The 14,827-nt window shown below is 32.8% G+C and overlaps 3 protein-coding genes across 6 annotated transcripts; all 3 read right to left on the reverse strand.

Annotated features, from left to right (window-relative positions):
* Positions 1 to 594: 594 nt before the first annotated feature.
* LOC109186890 (E3 ubiquitin-protein ligase ATL42-like) lies at positions 595 to 2,274 on the reverse strand. 3 transcript variants are annotated; one of them, XM_019337075.1, is made up of 2 exons: positions 952 to 2,274; positions 595 to 835 (listed from the first exon to the last, which is right to left on the reverse strand). In XM_019337075.1, exons 1-2 carry the CDS (start codon positions 2,005 to 2,007, stop codon positions 827 to 829), a joined length of 1,065 nt encoding a protein of 354 aa, XP_019192620.1. In that variant the 5' UTR covers positions 2,008 to 2,274; the 3' UTR covers positions 595 to 826. The 3 variants fall into 3 exon arrangements, with proteins under 3 accessions (XP_019192620.1, XP_019192618.1, XP_019192619.1); XM_019337073.1 differs by having other exon boundaries at positions 595 to 896; positions 933 to 2,274; XM_019337074.1 differs by having other exon boundaries at positions 595 to 892; positions 929 to 2,274.
* Positions 2,275 to 7,412: 5,138 nt separating this feature from the next.
* On the reverse strand, positions 7,413 to 9,549 carry LOC109186892 (ninja-family protein mc410-like). Of its 2 annotated transcripts, none has more exons than XM_019337077.1 (3): positions 9,291 to 9,549; positions 8,196 to 8,847; positions 7,413 to 8,096 (listed from the first exon to the last, which is right to left on the reverse strand). In XM_019337077.1, exons 2-3 carry the CDS (start codon positions 8,839 to 8,841, stop codon positions 7,639 to 7,641), a joined length of 1,104 nt encoding a protein of 367 aa, XP_019192622.1. In that variant the 5' UTR covers positions 8,842 to 8,847; positions 9,291 to 9,549; the 3' UTR covers positions 7,413 to 7,638. The 2 variants fall into 2 exon arrangements, with proteins under 2 accessions (XP_019192622.1, XP_019192621.1); XM_019337076.1 differs by lacking the exon at positions 9,291 to 9,549 and adding an exon at positions 9,097 to 9,283 and having other exon boundaries at positions 7,422 to 8,096; positions 8,196 to 8,898.
* A 1,834-nt stretch (positions 9,550 to 11,383) lies between these two features.
* Positions 11,384 to 12,936, reverse strand: LOC109186893. Its single transcript, XM_019337078.1, has 3 exons — positions 12,741 to 12,936; positions 12,614 to 12,657; positions 11,384 to 11,694 (listed from the first exon to the last, which is right to left on the reverse strand). The coding sequence occupies exons 1-3, from the start codon at positions 12,829 to 12,831 to the stop codon at positions 11,575 to 11,577; spliced, it is 255 nt and encodes an 84-aa protein (XP_019192623.1). The 5' UTR covers positions 12,832 to 12,936; the 3' UTR covers positions 11,384 to 11,574.
* Positions 12,937 to 14,827: the final 1,891 nt, after the last annotated feature.

The following is a 14,827-nucleotide window of genomic DNA, read 5'->3' on the forward strand; positions in this document are numbered from 1 at the left end:
TATCATCATCTTAATATATAAGTGTATTTATATTCCTATATTGAGTCGATAAATTGATCTAGAGTAAGTTAAATCATTCAGGAAAGACAAGATACAAATGCTAAGTATAATGTATAGTTGTGAATAAAGATTCTAACCAATAATATGATGACTAATGGCAAGTGGGCTTGACGTGACACGTCTTTATACGTAGAGAGGGGCAGACAGCCACAAGACATCGTGTCAAGCATTGCCTCTATCTAGCTAGTCGATTGGGACGACACTAACGTATTAGACTCTGTGGTATAGTTATATAACCCCATAATTATTATTGATATAAAAATTTCACTAAAAGAACAATTTTTTTCTATGTAATTATTATATCATTGTAAGTCCAAAAAGATTCTCCTTACCCAGAATTATTTATACACAACTTGATTCTTCTAAGAATCAAACTTTCCACAAAACCAGGCTAGAATGCAGCACTTTGCCTGACTTTCTTTAACTTACCAGAATACTCTAATTCTTATTTACTATATATAGCTAGTAACTGGATATTATTTACTATACTTAGCAAATGGATACTAAAAACAATCTTGGAGCAATACCAATATATACTTCAAGATTGAAATATATAATCCTAAAAAGGGAAAAACAAAATTGGAACAATACAATATACAGAATGAGAATTGAACATGAAACATTCTGATCTGCTACATGTTTAAACTGCTAAACTAAACTACAAGATCTGGGTGCAAACATTATAGTATAATATAGTAAGATTATTGTTTATACATTTAAAGACTGTCTTGTGTTTGAGGATCTTGTTTCTCTGTTGGCAAACCATTCAACTGTTCTTCTTGCAATTGGAAGCCAAGCCTTTCTCCTCCTTTCCTCCTTAACATTTTTATGATTCTCTGCAGAATCTGGGAACTCTGTGCTCCCATTGTTCTTGAAGTTAAAGTCTCTGAATCTTGGATGGGTTACTATCTCTGACATGGATCTCTTCTGGTTCTGGGAAGCGTTTGGATGGATTCTTGGTTCTGAAGATGATGGAAGGAATGAAGAATCATAGTTCTGCTTGATCTTAATTTCGAACTGTCTTTTTCGTTCGATTTCTTCCTTGATGTTCATTGCCCCCTTGTTGGGATTTTCTTGTTCCTCAATCACCCTGGCAGCCATGGAAGGATCAGAGTTTCTGTCCAGGGATGAGAATCTGGTGGTGGCTAAATCATGGATCATTTCAGAGCTCAAGAACATGAGGTCTGAGGAGCTGACATTGCTCCACCTGTTCTTGAGGACAACCTCGGATACAATGTTAATCCTATGATTCAAACTATGCAGAGAACCAGGTTTCCTGAAGCTGCTGAGAATGCTAAATCTTGAAGACCCGGACTGGGAATTATTAATATTCTCTTCTCTGTGAATATAAAGCTCAAGATTGGAGTCCTCTCTCCTCAATTCAGACTGGGAATTCAAACTCAAACTCCCCAGAAACCTCAGACTGTTTGAGTATTGCAGAGTCGAAAGATCTTCGGGGCGAATCTTATGCCTGCAGAGAGGGCAGGTTGAGTGATTATCAAGCCACTGATCAATGCAGGCAATGTGAAAAGCATGTTTGCACTTTGGCAACAGCCTCAGAATCTCCACGTCTTCGAATCTAGCAAGGCAGACCGAGCATTCAAGCCCTTCCCTCGACCCCTTGAGCGAGGAGAATCTGAAAAAGGGCAGAGATTCCACCACTGTTTTATCAATCCCTGAGAACCTAGACCTTGATCTCACAAGCCCATCTTGAATCCTCAGGTTGCTGCTGTGATGAACAGATGAAGATGCTGGCCTGTGGCAGAATTTTGCATAGAGAAGAAGAGAGAAAGTTAAAGAAAATATAACAGACAGTATGCCAATCACAACAGCCAAACTGGGCTCAAAATTGTTCACTGTATCTTCTTCTTCTGCAGATGCCTTCTCCTGGGCTTTAACACTCAAGAACACCATCAACTGTACCAGAATAATCATCTTCATGTTCATCTTTCTCCTAGGAAACAGTGAAATTTTGGAGAGTTTCAAGAAACCCACAAGATTTTTAATCTCAGGTTTGACAGTGGTTTGGTTTCTGACTTTTTCTGTTATGCTCTTTCTGGTTTGTCTGTTTTCTTGGTGTCTTTATGGGCTTTTTTCTCTCTCTGCTGATCTCTTCTGTGCCAGAATCTCTGTATATTTAATAGTGTAAGTTGTTTTTAGGTATTCCGAATTATAAATTTGGATTTATGTATGTAGTGATGCAAAGGTGGGAAGGCTGATCAAATAATTGTGTGCATACATATGATACTAACAACTTGCCAATAATAGTAACTGTGGGTTGGGATCTTAGTTCATCAACTTATCTTTCCAACTATATCATTATTCTACACAAGAAAACTAGAATTTATATTAAATTTTTGTACCGAATGATGATATGATACATGATAAGTGTTTTAAACGCTAAAAGTGTACCACACAAAACTACAAAGTGCATCTGATGATATGTATAAGTGCAGCCTATTAAGTGTTTTTTACGTAATACCAAATGCACTTTGTAATTTTGTTCATCAGTGTATTGTCGTACTTTTTATAGAAACTCGGAAATACATATTTTTACTTGAACCAATCCATATATATGCATGTCTCCGGTTGACACAATAAAAATAAAAAAAAAATTTAAAATTTGATTTATGCATTACATAATATGTGTGAATTGATTCATTGTATCATGAGCTAGTCGGACAAAACTACATCAAGTTTTAATAAAAAGTAATGTTATACTATAGACAATTTTACCCCGTAAAAAAGACATATAACCTACTATTATAAGAAAAGAGTGTCACAATTTTGATATTTTTTGACATTTTAATTTTTTTTTATTTATTATATGAATTTAAAAAGAGTGTCAAAGTTTGACATGTGATTGCTATGGGAATTACAGAATTTATTTGGACAGGTAATAACTACTTCTAAAGTTTGAAGTGGAAATTTCTCAAAGTTCCTTACAATTTCCTTTAAAAAAAAAAGAATATATGAATTGCTTCAATTGATAATTATCCATTAACACATCACCACTAAAAGAAAATAATTTTTCTTTGTAGCATAGGGCGGTTTATGAAAAGTCAAATGTTGTTGCAACATCAATTTGAAATTAACAACTATACAGAGTCAAGGAGTAGGGAGAAGTCCCAGCCTACATGAAATGCATATGGATTTTCATTGCATATGGAAAATAACCAATTTTTGGTATAGGTGATGTTAATTAAACCTCTATCCGCTATAATTTGAATGCGAAAGCACAATTAACAATAAATTGCAGGTAAATCAAATCAATTAACTAAATAATATTCATGATTATTGATAAAACTTACTTATTCCATTGAAGATGTAATCTCTAAATCAAATAAATCAAGAATGCTTCACATCTCTGACATGTATGTTTTAATCACCTCCATTGGAGACTGGAAAACTTGATGATCATAGAGTTTTCTTTAGTATTTATAGATGTGATGATAAACTCTCTTTCAAGAGGAATGGAAACCTCCTTTTAAGAATAGAAAACAATGTGAAACCTCTTTTAAATTCGTTTAGGTATGTAAAACCTCTTTTGAGGAAATCCATCACCTTTTCCAACATACATCTTTCTTTTAACCATTATAAACTTAAATTATACTCCGTAACAGAATGAGAGGAGGGGAATTTCACCCAGTAATTCCGCATTTACACGTCACTAATCATTAGTACCTTATGGAATTACAACATTTATTATAAGAATCAATGTTAGGAATAGGTTATTTCTAACAGGTCAAACTAAAATTTTAACTTTCCTGTGTAAATTGTGAGTTATTATACGAGAATTAAATTTTTAACTTTCCTGTGTAAATTGTGAGTTATTATACAGGAATTATGCTCAATGTAGTTTTTGTAGGATATACATATATTTTCTGACCATTAAACATTAATTAGAAAAGTTCATTAACCCGATAGTTAGAAACACATGAATCACTAATTATTATTGTTGTGTTAGTTGTCCATATTTTTCAATAATCTTACTAGGTAGTCGATATTATTGGCCACTTATGTAACCAGTTGATATTATCAAAAGATGTTTTTAATACCAAAAGTGATCTAAAGGTCATTTCTAATCACAAACTCTAATTTTTAATCACTTTTTAATAGAATATGAGTTTTTTAGTGGTGTAGGTTGACATATAATAAACAAAATTAATAATTTGGACTGATTAGAATGTGGACGGTTTAGACGAGCACATTGCATAATATTCTTATCAATAATGTAGCTATCATTGAAATTTGAAATGTTTATATTGAAGAATATACAAGGAGCAATTAGTTAACTTGATTATGGTTTTGTCTACTAACTTCGAATATAGCCAACGCGTGATTCATTTTGTTAATGCATGATCTAATGGGGACCAATAACACATTATACATAAACATAGTACGTCGATTAATATAATAAATTAGTATTAAATTAACAATTAGGTCGAAAACTCAAATGACACACATACGTGGTGGACTTGGATTCTAATGCGTATGTAAATACGCATATTTACTTTCTTCTTTACTCTTTTTTTTTTTTTTTTAATGATGAAGGTAACTCACAACTACTACATAAAGTCGTGTATTGAATAAATATAATCTCACTCATGTTTATGTGTAATAGGCCACAAATCACACATAAGAAAGATATTAATAAAAATTAAACTCATAATTCTTTTTGTACGAGAATTATGCTCTACCAACTTATCAACCAACCCTTTCGGATATAGTGGTTTACTTTTTTGTACTAATTTTTGGTGCCAACTAGTTGTCAAAGAGAACTAAAATATTAATTAGGGGTAACATAATCGAATTGGTCGAACATTATTAGCTTGATAATAATCACAAAAATTTTAAATTCAACTCTATGTAAAAGTCACCATTGGCCCATTTACTACAGACTAATAATAAATATATTAGTCACAATAAAAGTATACTCGATCAACTGTTAAATTTAAAGTGCCTAGTGATTAAATAGATTTGAATTTGATAAATGCCTCATATGTTGTTCACGTGAAAACAAATGTAAAATTTCTAGTTGGGCGTGGGACAATCAATTTTTACATCCATGTTTATATATATATATATATATAGTATTAAATCCTTGAAGGAGGATTTGGATTAAAATTCGACAAATATTTTATGGCATTATTATTAGACAAAACTATTCCTACATTATTATCACCCTGTTATTATATATCACTTTTACCATACAATTATATCTATCATTGTGGTGTTTGATAAATAGCTGTTAACTTATTGTTTTTAGCTGTTTGAATTAGTGAGTTTGACTAGTTTATAGGATTAGCTGATTGTAAAAAGATGTTTGGCAAATTAATTTTTAGCTGATATATAGTTGATTACATGTATACAAAATGACTTTCTAAAAAAGATGATCGAAAAACTGCTTTGAATTGATTTTTGAATTTTAGTATTTTGGAGCAATAAACTGTTACAAAAAGTTATTTAATCAAACACTCATAAATTGAAATAATCGATCGAATTAAAGCTCATTAATTCAAGTAAACAGATACTTTGAGACAAATAGAAATATTTTATTAAGGGATGAAAGTGAAATTATCCCTAAAACAAAATTAAATAAAAGAATAAATGCAAAGGGTTGAGGACAAGTAACGCCGGACGGAATAAAATCCGGTCCGGCAGTGTTTACCGGGGGAAGCACATGTCAAGATTTTAGGTTAGTCAATGGAAGAAAGCCGCCAGCCCGCCAAGATGCCATCACAGATCATACTTTTGCTATATCTTTACGGCACATCCTTTAATTTCTAAAGTTTCTATTCAATCACTCCCCACCCATAGTTGACAAATTAAATTAGTAACAACATAATACCCATTTTCAAAAAAAAAAAAAAAACAAAAAAAAAAAAACAACAACAACAACATAATACCTTTAATAGTCTCTTGATTATGTTATAATTCTCAAATTTATTTTTGATTACCAATTTACGTACTTATTATGATTCTTTGACTATGTTAAAATTTTTAGTCCTCAATATAAGTAACGGATGACTAAAATAAATAAAATTTTACATAATTGAGGAATCATTTAAGAATAATCGATAGTTGAGGACTAATTTAAAAATTATGAAATAATAGAAGACCGTTTTGAGTATTAACTCATCAGTAACTTTTTTTTTTTTTTTTTTTTTGGACAAGAAAAACTCGTAAACCATATAAGAGAGATAAATCTATTAGAAAAATCTTGCGTAATTAGTAACTCTATTTATTAGCTTTCTTACGAGTATAACATGTTTGGTTCACAAAATAGGCTAGGAATGGAATAGTATTCGTACAAATAAGCTTACAGAGTATTTCATTGTTGAATAAGTCATTTTTATTCCCGAAAATAGTATTCCAAGAAATGATATATTCTCCTTACAAGGGGAATAACTATTTCAAAGGGACCCTGATATTACTCTATTATGGCCTTTGATGGTTTTGTACAAAAAGAGTACGTATAAAACCGGAGATACTGGTCCAAAATGATGACCCAAAGAATAAATAATGAATATTATAGATCTAGTGGAGGAATTGAATATGAATGAGTGACATTGTAGCTAGAGAGAGTAGTCTTCATGTTGGAAGTTAGGAACCCATACCACTTGATTAGGAACGATTGTAAGGACCAAGGGATACTTTTAAGGGGAGACAATGGCGCCTTATATAGTGTTGATGACCTTTCTAATGGTTGACATGTGTATATCATTGTCTAGTCTTCATTCTTAGTCACACATGTGTCCCCCACTACCGGAATGTTAACGATCTCCACACGAGTAAATAAAATATCCTACCTTATATCTTGGGTGGTTGGTGCTTATGTTGTTATACGGGAGGTCACATGCTTGACCTTTGTTAATATTTTGCTTCCTTTCACACCCCCTTCAACTTCTTGGGCCATCATTCTTCTGGATCTGCCACCCCTTTGGTCCAAGACTTTCCCAATAAAACGAGCCCCGGGATCCCATGGCCCATCAACCTCTTTACTGGTCATTGTAGCTATTGTTCAGATAAAAACAATGAAATACCCTCAAATATTCTTTCACTTCTATAACATCACAATTACAATTAATGGTTATTTTCTCCCTATCCTTGCAAATCTAACTTCAAGATCAAATCCATATTGCCTTAGGAATGTGAAAACATATTATTTCTTAGTTAATTTACCAACTGCCAACTTTTAATTTTGTGTTGAAGTATGGGTAAATTAGGTAGTGTTAATTAAATTATTAAAATATGATTATACATGATATTATGCTAGAGTTCAAGTTGTCATGCTTCTTCTCATGAGACAACAGCAATGACATATGTATATTAATAAAAGCAAAGTCCAATACACAACATGCTTCTAAGAGACCAAATATATTGCACAATTATTTTCTTTTTGCTACACAATTCAATGCATCAGGGTTTATTTTGCAAATAGATATGATTAAAAAAAAACAAGTTACATATACAATTGCAGATACTGGCACTAGCTAGATTATAGGAGATAAAGAATCTGGGCACAGAAATGCAGAGTTTTACATAGTAATATGAAGAAAAATGTGTTGATTTCCCTCAGTTCTGGTCTGAGGCTGCAGAATTGCTGCCCGGGAACGAAGCCGAAGCCTCTTGGGAGGTTTTCTGGGCACTGGCATGAAGCACAAAGTCATCAGGGGACAAGTGTAAGCCATGGCAAGCACAGACAATCTTGATTTGAGTAGGACTAAACCAGTATGTGACACCTGATATTGTTTTACCATTGGGAGCAGTTGTGGAAACCCAGGGCAGGTCTGGAGAGGAACCACACCCTCCAAATTTCAGATCTGCAGCAACCCCCAGCCTTATTGGTGGGAATTCAGAAGCCGATGATCCATCTGTTTGAGCCTCCTGAGACGGGCGTTTTCCAGGGAAGATTATGTTGCTTCCTTTCGAGTTTTCTTCCCCATTAAACGAACAACCTTCTTTCGTGACATGATTGCTTTTCACTTGCTCTATTGCCTTCCCATTGTATTGGGAAGATTGAGAAGCTACATCTGCACAACAGAAAAAGAAACTCGCTTTAATTGTTAATTCCTGGTATGAGACAGACTCATATTCTTAATCCCTATATGAGACAAAGAGTGGAACAAAACCTTGGGATATCTTCAGGCTCTCATTGTCCTTATTTATGCTCAGAGGAGCTCTGGCTCTGGTATAAGATTGGTGAAAATGAGGAATCGGAGCGAAAGAATTATTGTTGTCCAATGAGGGCAACATCACAGGAGAATATCCAGCAGCCATCATTGGCACTATACTAGGATTAGAAGAATCTTTTAAAGGTGCAAAGTAAGGCATGTTTAAGATGTTTACTGGTTGGCCTAAGAATGGAACAGAAAACTGAGTGTTATTAGCTTCCTTATCTGAAGAAACAATAAACCTCCTTTTCCCAGTTAAATCTTCATAACCCGAATCACATTGTTTGGAGCTATCATCATGATACGACGTTGAACCCTCCTCAGCTTCATTAATCGAAACGTTTGATGTTCTTGTATTCTCAAGCAAATCTGCAGCATAAAGAGCATCCCTTTCTGACTTCCCAAATAAGCAGCTTTTACGTTTATGGCCTGCCTTTTCAGATTTACTGGAAAGGTTGCTAAAGAAGCTCCCATCATCTTTCATCCAATCTCTTTGATCACCTTCTTCTGCCTTAACATTTGATGGCCTCCCAGTCTTAGATTTCCATGAACATCCACCACAAGGTAAGGCCAAGCTCAGATCAAGACCATTTTCATCCTCCATAATAAACTAATAGAAACAATAATGTATATATCTCCTCAGCTCAATCAACCTTCACAGCTAGAAAATCAGAAATGCAACTGTATCATTACTGTGTGTGTGTATATATATATATATATAGATAGACTCCATTTTCAGCTAAAGAAGAAGTATAGAGGATGAGGGTTTTGTTTAAAGAACAAGTAGGCACATCAATTATAGAAATACCAAATATAGTAAGAACAAAAAACCCAAAAGAGACAACAAAAGTAACCTTACCTTCCTTGTTTTCGCCGACATTAATTACTTATGAATCCGCAAAACATAATTAACCAGATTTGCAGATTGACAAACCCCGAGAAACCCAGATCATAAAACCAGAAAACATTCCATTCTTGACTACAAAAACAAACAGAAAAAAGGAAAAAGAAGGAGAATTTATCATCAGGCGCAGATCTACGCGATGAGCATACCTTCAAATAACAAAACCCAAGAGCAATTCAAGGCAATCACTGAAATCAGAACAGAATTTAAGCTAAAGTTAAAGACTTGAAGTCTTGAAGCGGTCGGAAAGGTAAAAAAGAGAGGATAGAGGGAGACCTGATATGATGGCGATAGTGAAGAAGACGAAGAAGAAGAAGCTAAGTGTTAAGAATGGTGTGATGGGGTGAGGTGAGAAAGGAAGAGTAATGGAGTTGAAAGGCGTTTGGAATTTTGTGTGTCGTCTCTCTGTAGCACGCGGTTTGCATGCACTTTCAGACGTAAGTATTTATGACTTGTGGGTATGCGCCAACTTCAATTTCAGCAATGCTTGACGTTCAACCCAACACTTTGTCATCACCGTTTGCTTCTAATAATGCGTCACAATTTTCATTTTTTTTTCATAATATTTTCTTTTTATGATGTGATTTAGGGCAATCATAATACTGGTTTTTGTCTTTTTGAGAGATTTTTGCATGTCTAAAAATTTGAACATGATTTTTCAACAAATGAGGGGAGAATTTTTTGGTGGTTTTTCATTAGTTAAAGACTTTTTTTTTTGTCCCGTGGTAGGACCCACCAAAAAAAAAAAAAAAAAAAAAAAAAGCAAAGACCACGTCACATGAGACGCAAAACTAACGCTCAGCCAGGTGCGTGTACTCCACGTGCCTGCTGGGCGCCGGGCGGTGAAGATTTTTTTTCCAGATTTTGTTTTGCTTTTTTTTTTTTTTTTTTTTCCTTTTTCCCTTCCCTATTATCTTCTATTTGCTAGTCACACTTGCAAAGACTCCTCAAAATCTACAACTATTAGAGATGCTCAATATTCATTTGGTGTCATGAATTGGTTGGTCTCACATATCTCCAATTAAATATTAAAGAATCAAGAGAAGATATTGGAAAAACATTTTAAAAGGTGTGTCTAACATTATAATGTATGTGTGTGTGTGTGAGAGATTATATTTAAATGTCTTCCATTGAATTTTAATTTTAATATATACAAAATAGAAAAATTATTTTACTTTAATAATGTGATATTGTATTGTATTACTTACAATAAAAATAATGATGATAAAACAAATAAATATATAATCTCAAAGGACCATAGTACATACGTATATATTTATTACTCACAAATAACCACCCCTGATATGACAATTGTATGTTTGTGATGTGGCAATTGCGTGTTTGGATAATTATTGCTTGTTTGTGATATGGCTTTTTAATTTGTTACATCAAAGAGTGACAATTGTGAAGACTGTTTAGCATTTTTGTTTAAGTATGCTTGTGCTATTTTAATTTTCGTACCATCCATTTTATAAAAGTTAAGATAGTAATAATAGTCTCCACTTTAATTAAAGTATTGTAATGAATCAATTTTATATTAGACTCTCAACTTTAACAAAAGGTTAAAGTTAAGTCAAGTATAACACCATACCAATTTATAATAATACCAAATACTAAAAATGGTAAGATATTGGATACACTTTGCAAATTAACAAAACTTTTAATATTTGTCAAATTATAAAATGTATCACATGCATTATTATTTATAGTATCTACTAGCATGTTATAATTCAGTTCTACATGTCAAATTGCCAGGCACTTATCTACTTTATTACTCTGCCTTACACTAGACAGTGCATTTATAAATAATTGACCGTGTATTTAGAAACTCTTTTCAAAATACACAATTAAGTAGTCCCATGTTAAATGATTCTTGACAAGTGACATTCTCTTACAATATTAAGGGAGAATTTGTATGAAAACAATTTTGCATCATCTTATATGATTAGTGACAAGTCACAAGTGACATCCTCTTACAATATTACTAGGAACGTAAGAATTATTTTATTAGGACAATCTCAGCTGCCGAGTTAGTCAAATAATTGACTTGATAACCAGAAAGTTCAAGTTCAAGTTCAACTCCTTGTGAGGGGTGCCTATGCCTATTGGGTGCGGGTCAAGAAAAGTATCAAAATTGAGGGATCAAGATTGATCTCTAGAAATATGTACAAGATTCCAAATGCTACAGTGTATATATGCATAGTGAATAGGCAAAAGATGTTGAATATTCAGCAGAGCAGACAGGAATTTCATCACTTGAATGAAGAGCAGACCAGGAAGGATAAACACAACTGAAGATTTTCATAGAAATGGAAACAAAACATGCTTCTACAACAAAGCTTTTACACTAAGAAAATGGTCAAAATTTTGGCTTTTACATGCAAACAATAAATAGCACCTATTCGCTCCTTTTAAACCACTGGCCAACGAGAATTACTTTGTTGCATTAGAGGACTCGGGCTGTGGCTTAACTATACTTAAATAGCCACCATCCTTGGTAGCACTTGTAGCAGCTTTTACTTCATTGCAGTTATTTATGAACTTCGTTAGCTCCTGAACAACAAAAAAAGGCATCATACAGTTAATTGAAGCAAATCCAAAAGTATAAAAATATATTCTATGGAACATTCTTTTAAGTTTGATCCTTTTTTCCCTAATCAGTAAGTAGGTCAAGTAAACAGCATTTCAGACCAGCAGATCCCTCGAAATTAGATCACAAGTGAGGGTGATTTCATACAAAAAAGGATGGGATAACATTAGGGAATCCTTTTCTTTTTCTTTCTTCACTGTTCCATACAGATCCTGCCAATTCTCTCATATCGGCCATGTTTGGTAAAATAGTATCAGCCAATTTTGGCTTATTTGATCACTATTAGTTGTTTGACTTGGTTAAACAATCAATATGAAATGTTTGATTAATGAGCTTTTTGTAACTTATTGCTCCAAAATGCTAAAATTCAAAAAGTTGCTCAAAGTAGCTTTTTTGATCAGCTTTTTGAGAAAGTCATTTTGTATGTAATGAGCTAACAGCTAATTTACCAAACACTTTTCTACAATAAGCTAATGCTATCAACTAGTCAAACCCACTAATCCAAACAGCTAACCGCCATTTACAAGACACCCCCATCTTCTTTTTGCTTGAAAAACCATCTTTTGAAAATTTTATTAGCTAGAAATTTAGTTAATTTGTTGCCATAAACTTCCACTTTAGGGGATGTAAATTCATTCTAACAATCTAGCTCAAGAAAGATTATGAAAGTTATATGCACTGAAAATTAACAAATATCAGCAAATTAACCACATTTTTCAGTAAATATAAACCACATTAAACTGCAATTCCCCCAAAACCGATCAAATGCATATACAAAAAGCCAAGAAAATAACAGAAATCAATACTTGTGAATTTGCCCCATATTGTTCACATAAAGAAAGCCGGGTAACTGAAAAGGAAACCAAGAGAATAAAAACTTACATGATCCACGTCTGTGTTTTTTGATGATTTCACAACTCTCTTACCTTCAATTCAAGTTCGAAAATAACATCTCGTTAGGACCATATGAATTTACATAGAGGGTATATGTATGTAAAGAAACGCATACCTTTGCGAGTTTTAGGGACTTTGCCATGGCGATTAGGAGGGATAGACTTCTTCTTCTGTTGCCCTTTGAAAAGATTGCCTTTTTGAGTCATCTTCGAAGGTTTTGATTGAATTCTTCTCCCTCCCTGCTGCGGCTAGGGTTTTTACTCGCTTGGAATCTGAGATATAAGACTAGGGTTTTTTACTTTAATTTCCCGAATTGATTGGAAAAGCCGGGTCCGGGTCTCCAACACTCATGACTCACCACTCGGGGACCCGGTAACCACCTTATCAAAATTGCTTGATGGGTGTGTTAATTTTATTTATTTTTTAAACAACTTTCTAAATGATTCGTGACAAGGGACATCATCTTACAAGAATTACTATTTCCGTCAAATTTTATGTATTAATTCATTTAATAAGACTTAATTAAAGTTAATGTTATAAAAATGCCTAGACACTAAGCGACAACCGACCGCCTAGAAAATCACAAAAATAAGTGATTTACACGGCCAGCAACCTAAGCGGTCGTCTAGGTGATTGACTATTAACTATTGTTCTGTTTTTTTAAATATTTATTTCACTCAAAATGACGTCATTTTAAGCTAAATAATTCTAAACCGTTCAAATCGATCGCAAATTCAATATTCGACTTCAAACCAAACCAATGCATTATTATGTGTCTTCACGAAAATATAAATTAAACTTTTGAGAAGTATTACGCTCCATACATGCCTTGTATTAATTTAATTTAAAATTGTGAAAATAAATTACTTTTAAAATTAATCATTAAATAAAGGAATAAGGTTCAAATTGGCCACTGAACGTAACCTGAAAATGCAATTAGGCCACTGAACGAAAAAAAAGTGCAATTAGGCCATTGAACACTAAAAAAATGTGCAATTAGGCCACTGAACTTTCCAAACGTATGCAATTTTACCGGATAGCAGGTTACCATCAATTTTAGCAGGTTACCTGCTTACGTGGCAGCTTAGTTGACATTTTTAATAATAAATTTTATAAAAAAAAATTGGAAAAAATTAAATAAAAAATAAAATAAAGTCGTTTTTATTTTTTTTTTTAAAAAAAAATTAAATAAAAAGTTATTATTAAAATTTATTAAAAATTAATTAAAATTTATTAAAAATGCCAACTCAGCTGCCACGTAAGCAGATAACCTGCTAAAAATGAGGGTAACCTGCTATCAAGTGAAATTGCACATTTTTTGAGTGTTCAGTGGCCTAATTACACATTTTTTTCGTTCAGTGACCTAATTGCACTTTCAGGTTACGTTCAGTGGCCAATTTGAACCTTATTCCTTAAATAAATTAAAAGTATGTATATTTTGATTTACATAAAAAATCGCAACGACTATTTGAAAATGCGCTCTGGGTCACTGGGTGAAGTCCGTATTGTGACCCTATCCGACAAAAGGAACACAAAGAGATAAACCAATCTAAGTTTTTCATAGTTGACTATCTCAAATAAAATAGGTTAATAGAATAATAGATAATTCACATTGGTAACCAAGTGTACATTGAATCTTGTAATTACTAAGTCAAGTATATAATGAATTCGTCTGGAACACTACAACTCACTCGTGATAACATCAAAATTAATGTATGAATAACTTGTTTTGGTGTCATTGTTCAAGATCAACTAATTAAAAAAAAAAAAAAAAAAAAAAAAAGAGTAATCAATAATGACTTTTAAAAGAAAGTAATAAATAATCTTTACAAACAACTAAAAAAAATTGGAAAAAATTAAATAAAAAATAAAATAAAGTCATTTTTATTTTTTTAAAAAAATTTTAAATAAAAAGTTATTATTAAAATTTATTAAAAATTAATTAAAATTTATTAAAAATGCCAACTCAGCTGCCACGTAAGCAGATAACCTGCTAAAATTGAGGTTAACCTGCTATCAGGTGAAATTGCACATTTTTTGAGTGTTCAGTGGCCTAATTACACATTTTTTCGTTCAGTGGCCTAATTGCACTTTCAGGTTACGTTCAGTGGCCAATTTGAACCTTATTCCTTAAATAAATTAAAAGTATGTATATTTTGATTTACATAAAAAATCGCAACGACTATTTGAAAATGCGCTCTG

This window comes from Ipomoea nil, unplaced genomic scaffold (assembly GCF_001879475.1).
Source record: "Ipomoea nil cultivar Tokyo-kokei standard unplaced genomic scaffold, Asagao_1.1 scaffold1407, whole genome shotgun sequence".
NCBI lineage: Eukaryota > Viridiplantae > Streptophyta > Magnoliopsida > Solanales > Convolvulaceae > Ipomoea > Ipomoea nil.

Excerpts from the sequence above, each read along its gene's own strand:
- LOC109186890 (XM_019337073.1), bottom strand. The coding sequence starts at position 2,007 with ATGAACATGAAGATGATTATTCTGGTACAGTTGATGGTGTTCTTGAGT. Across the intron at positions 897-932 it reads ATTCAGAGACTTTAACTTCA|AGAATCATAAAAATGTTAAG; the intron begins AGAACAATGGGA and ends CAGATTCTGCAG.
- LOC109186892 (XM_019337077.1), bottom strand. The coding sequence starts at position 8,841 with ATGGAGGATGAAAATGGTCTTGATCTGAGCTTGGCCTTACCTTGTGGT. Across the intron at positions 8,097-8,195 it reads GAGCCTGAAGATATCCCAAG|ATGTAGCTTCTCAATCTTCC; the intron begins GTTTTGTTCCAC and ends TCTGTTGTGCAG.
- LOC109186893 (XM_019337078.1), bottom strand. The coding sequence starts at position 12,831 with ATGACTCAAAAAGGCAATCTTTTCAAAGGGCAACAGAAGAAGAAGTCT. Across the intron at positions 12,658-12,740 it reads AGTCCCTAAAACTCGCAAAG|GTAAGAGAGTTGTGAAATCA; the intron begins GTATGCGTTTCT and ends CTTGAATTGAAG. Across the intron at positions 11,695-12,613 it reads AAAACACAGACGTGGATCAT|GAGCTAACGAAGTTCATAAA; the intron begins GTAAGTTTTTAT and ends TTTGTTGTTCAG.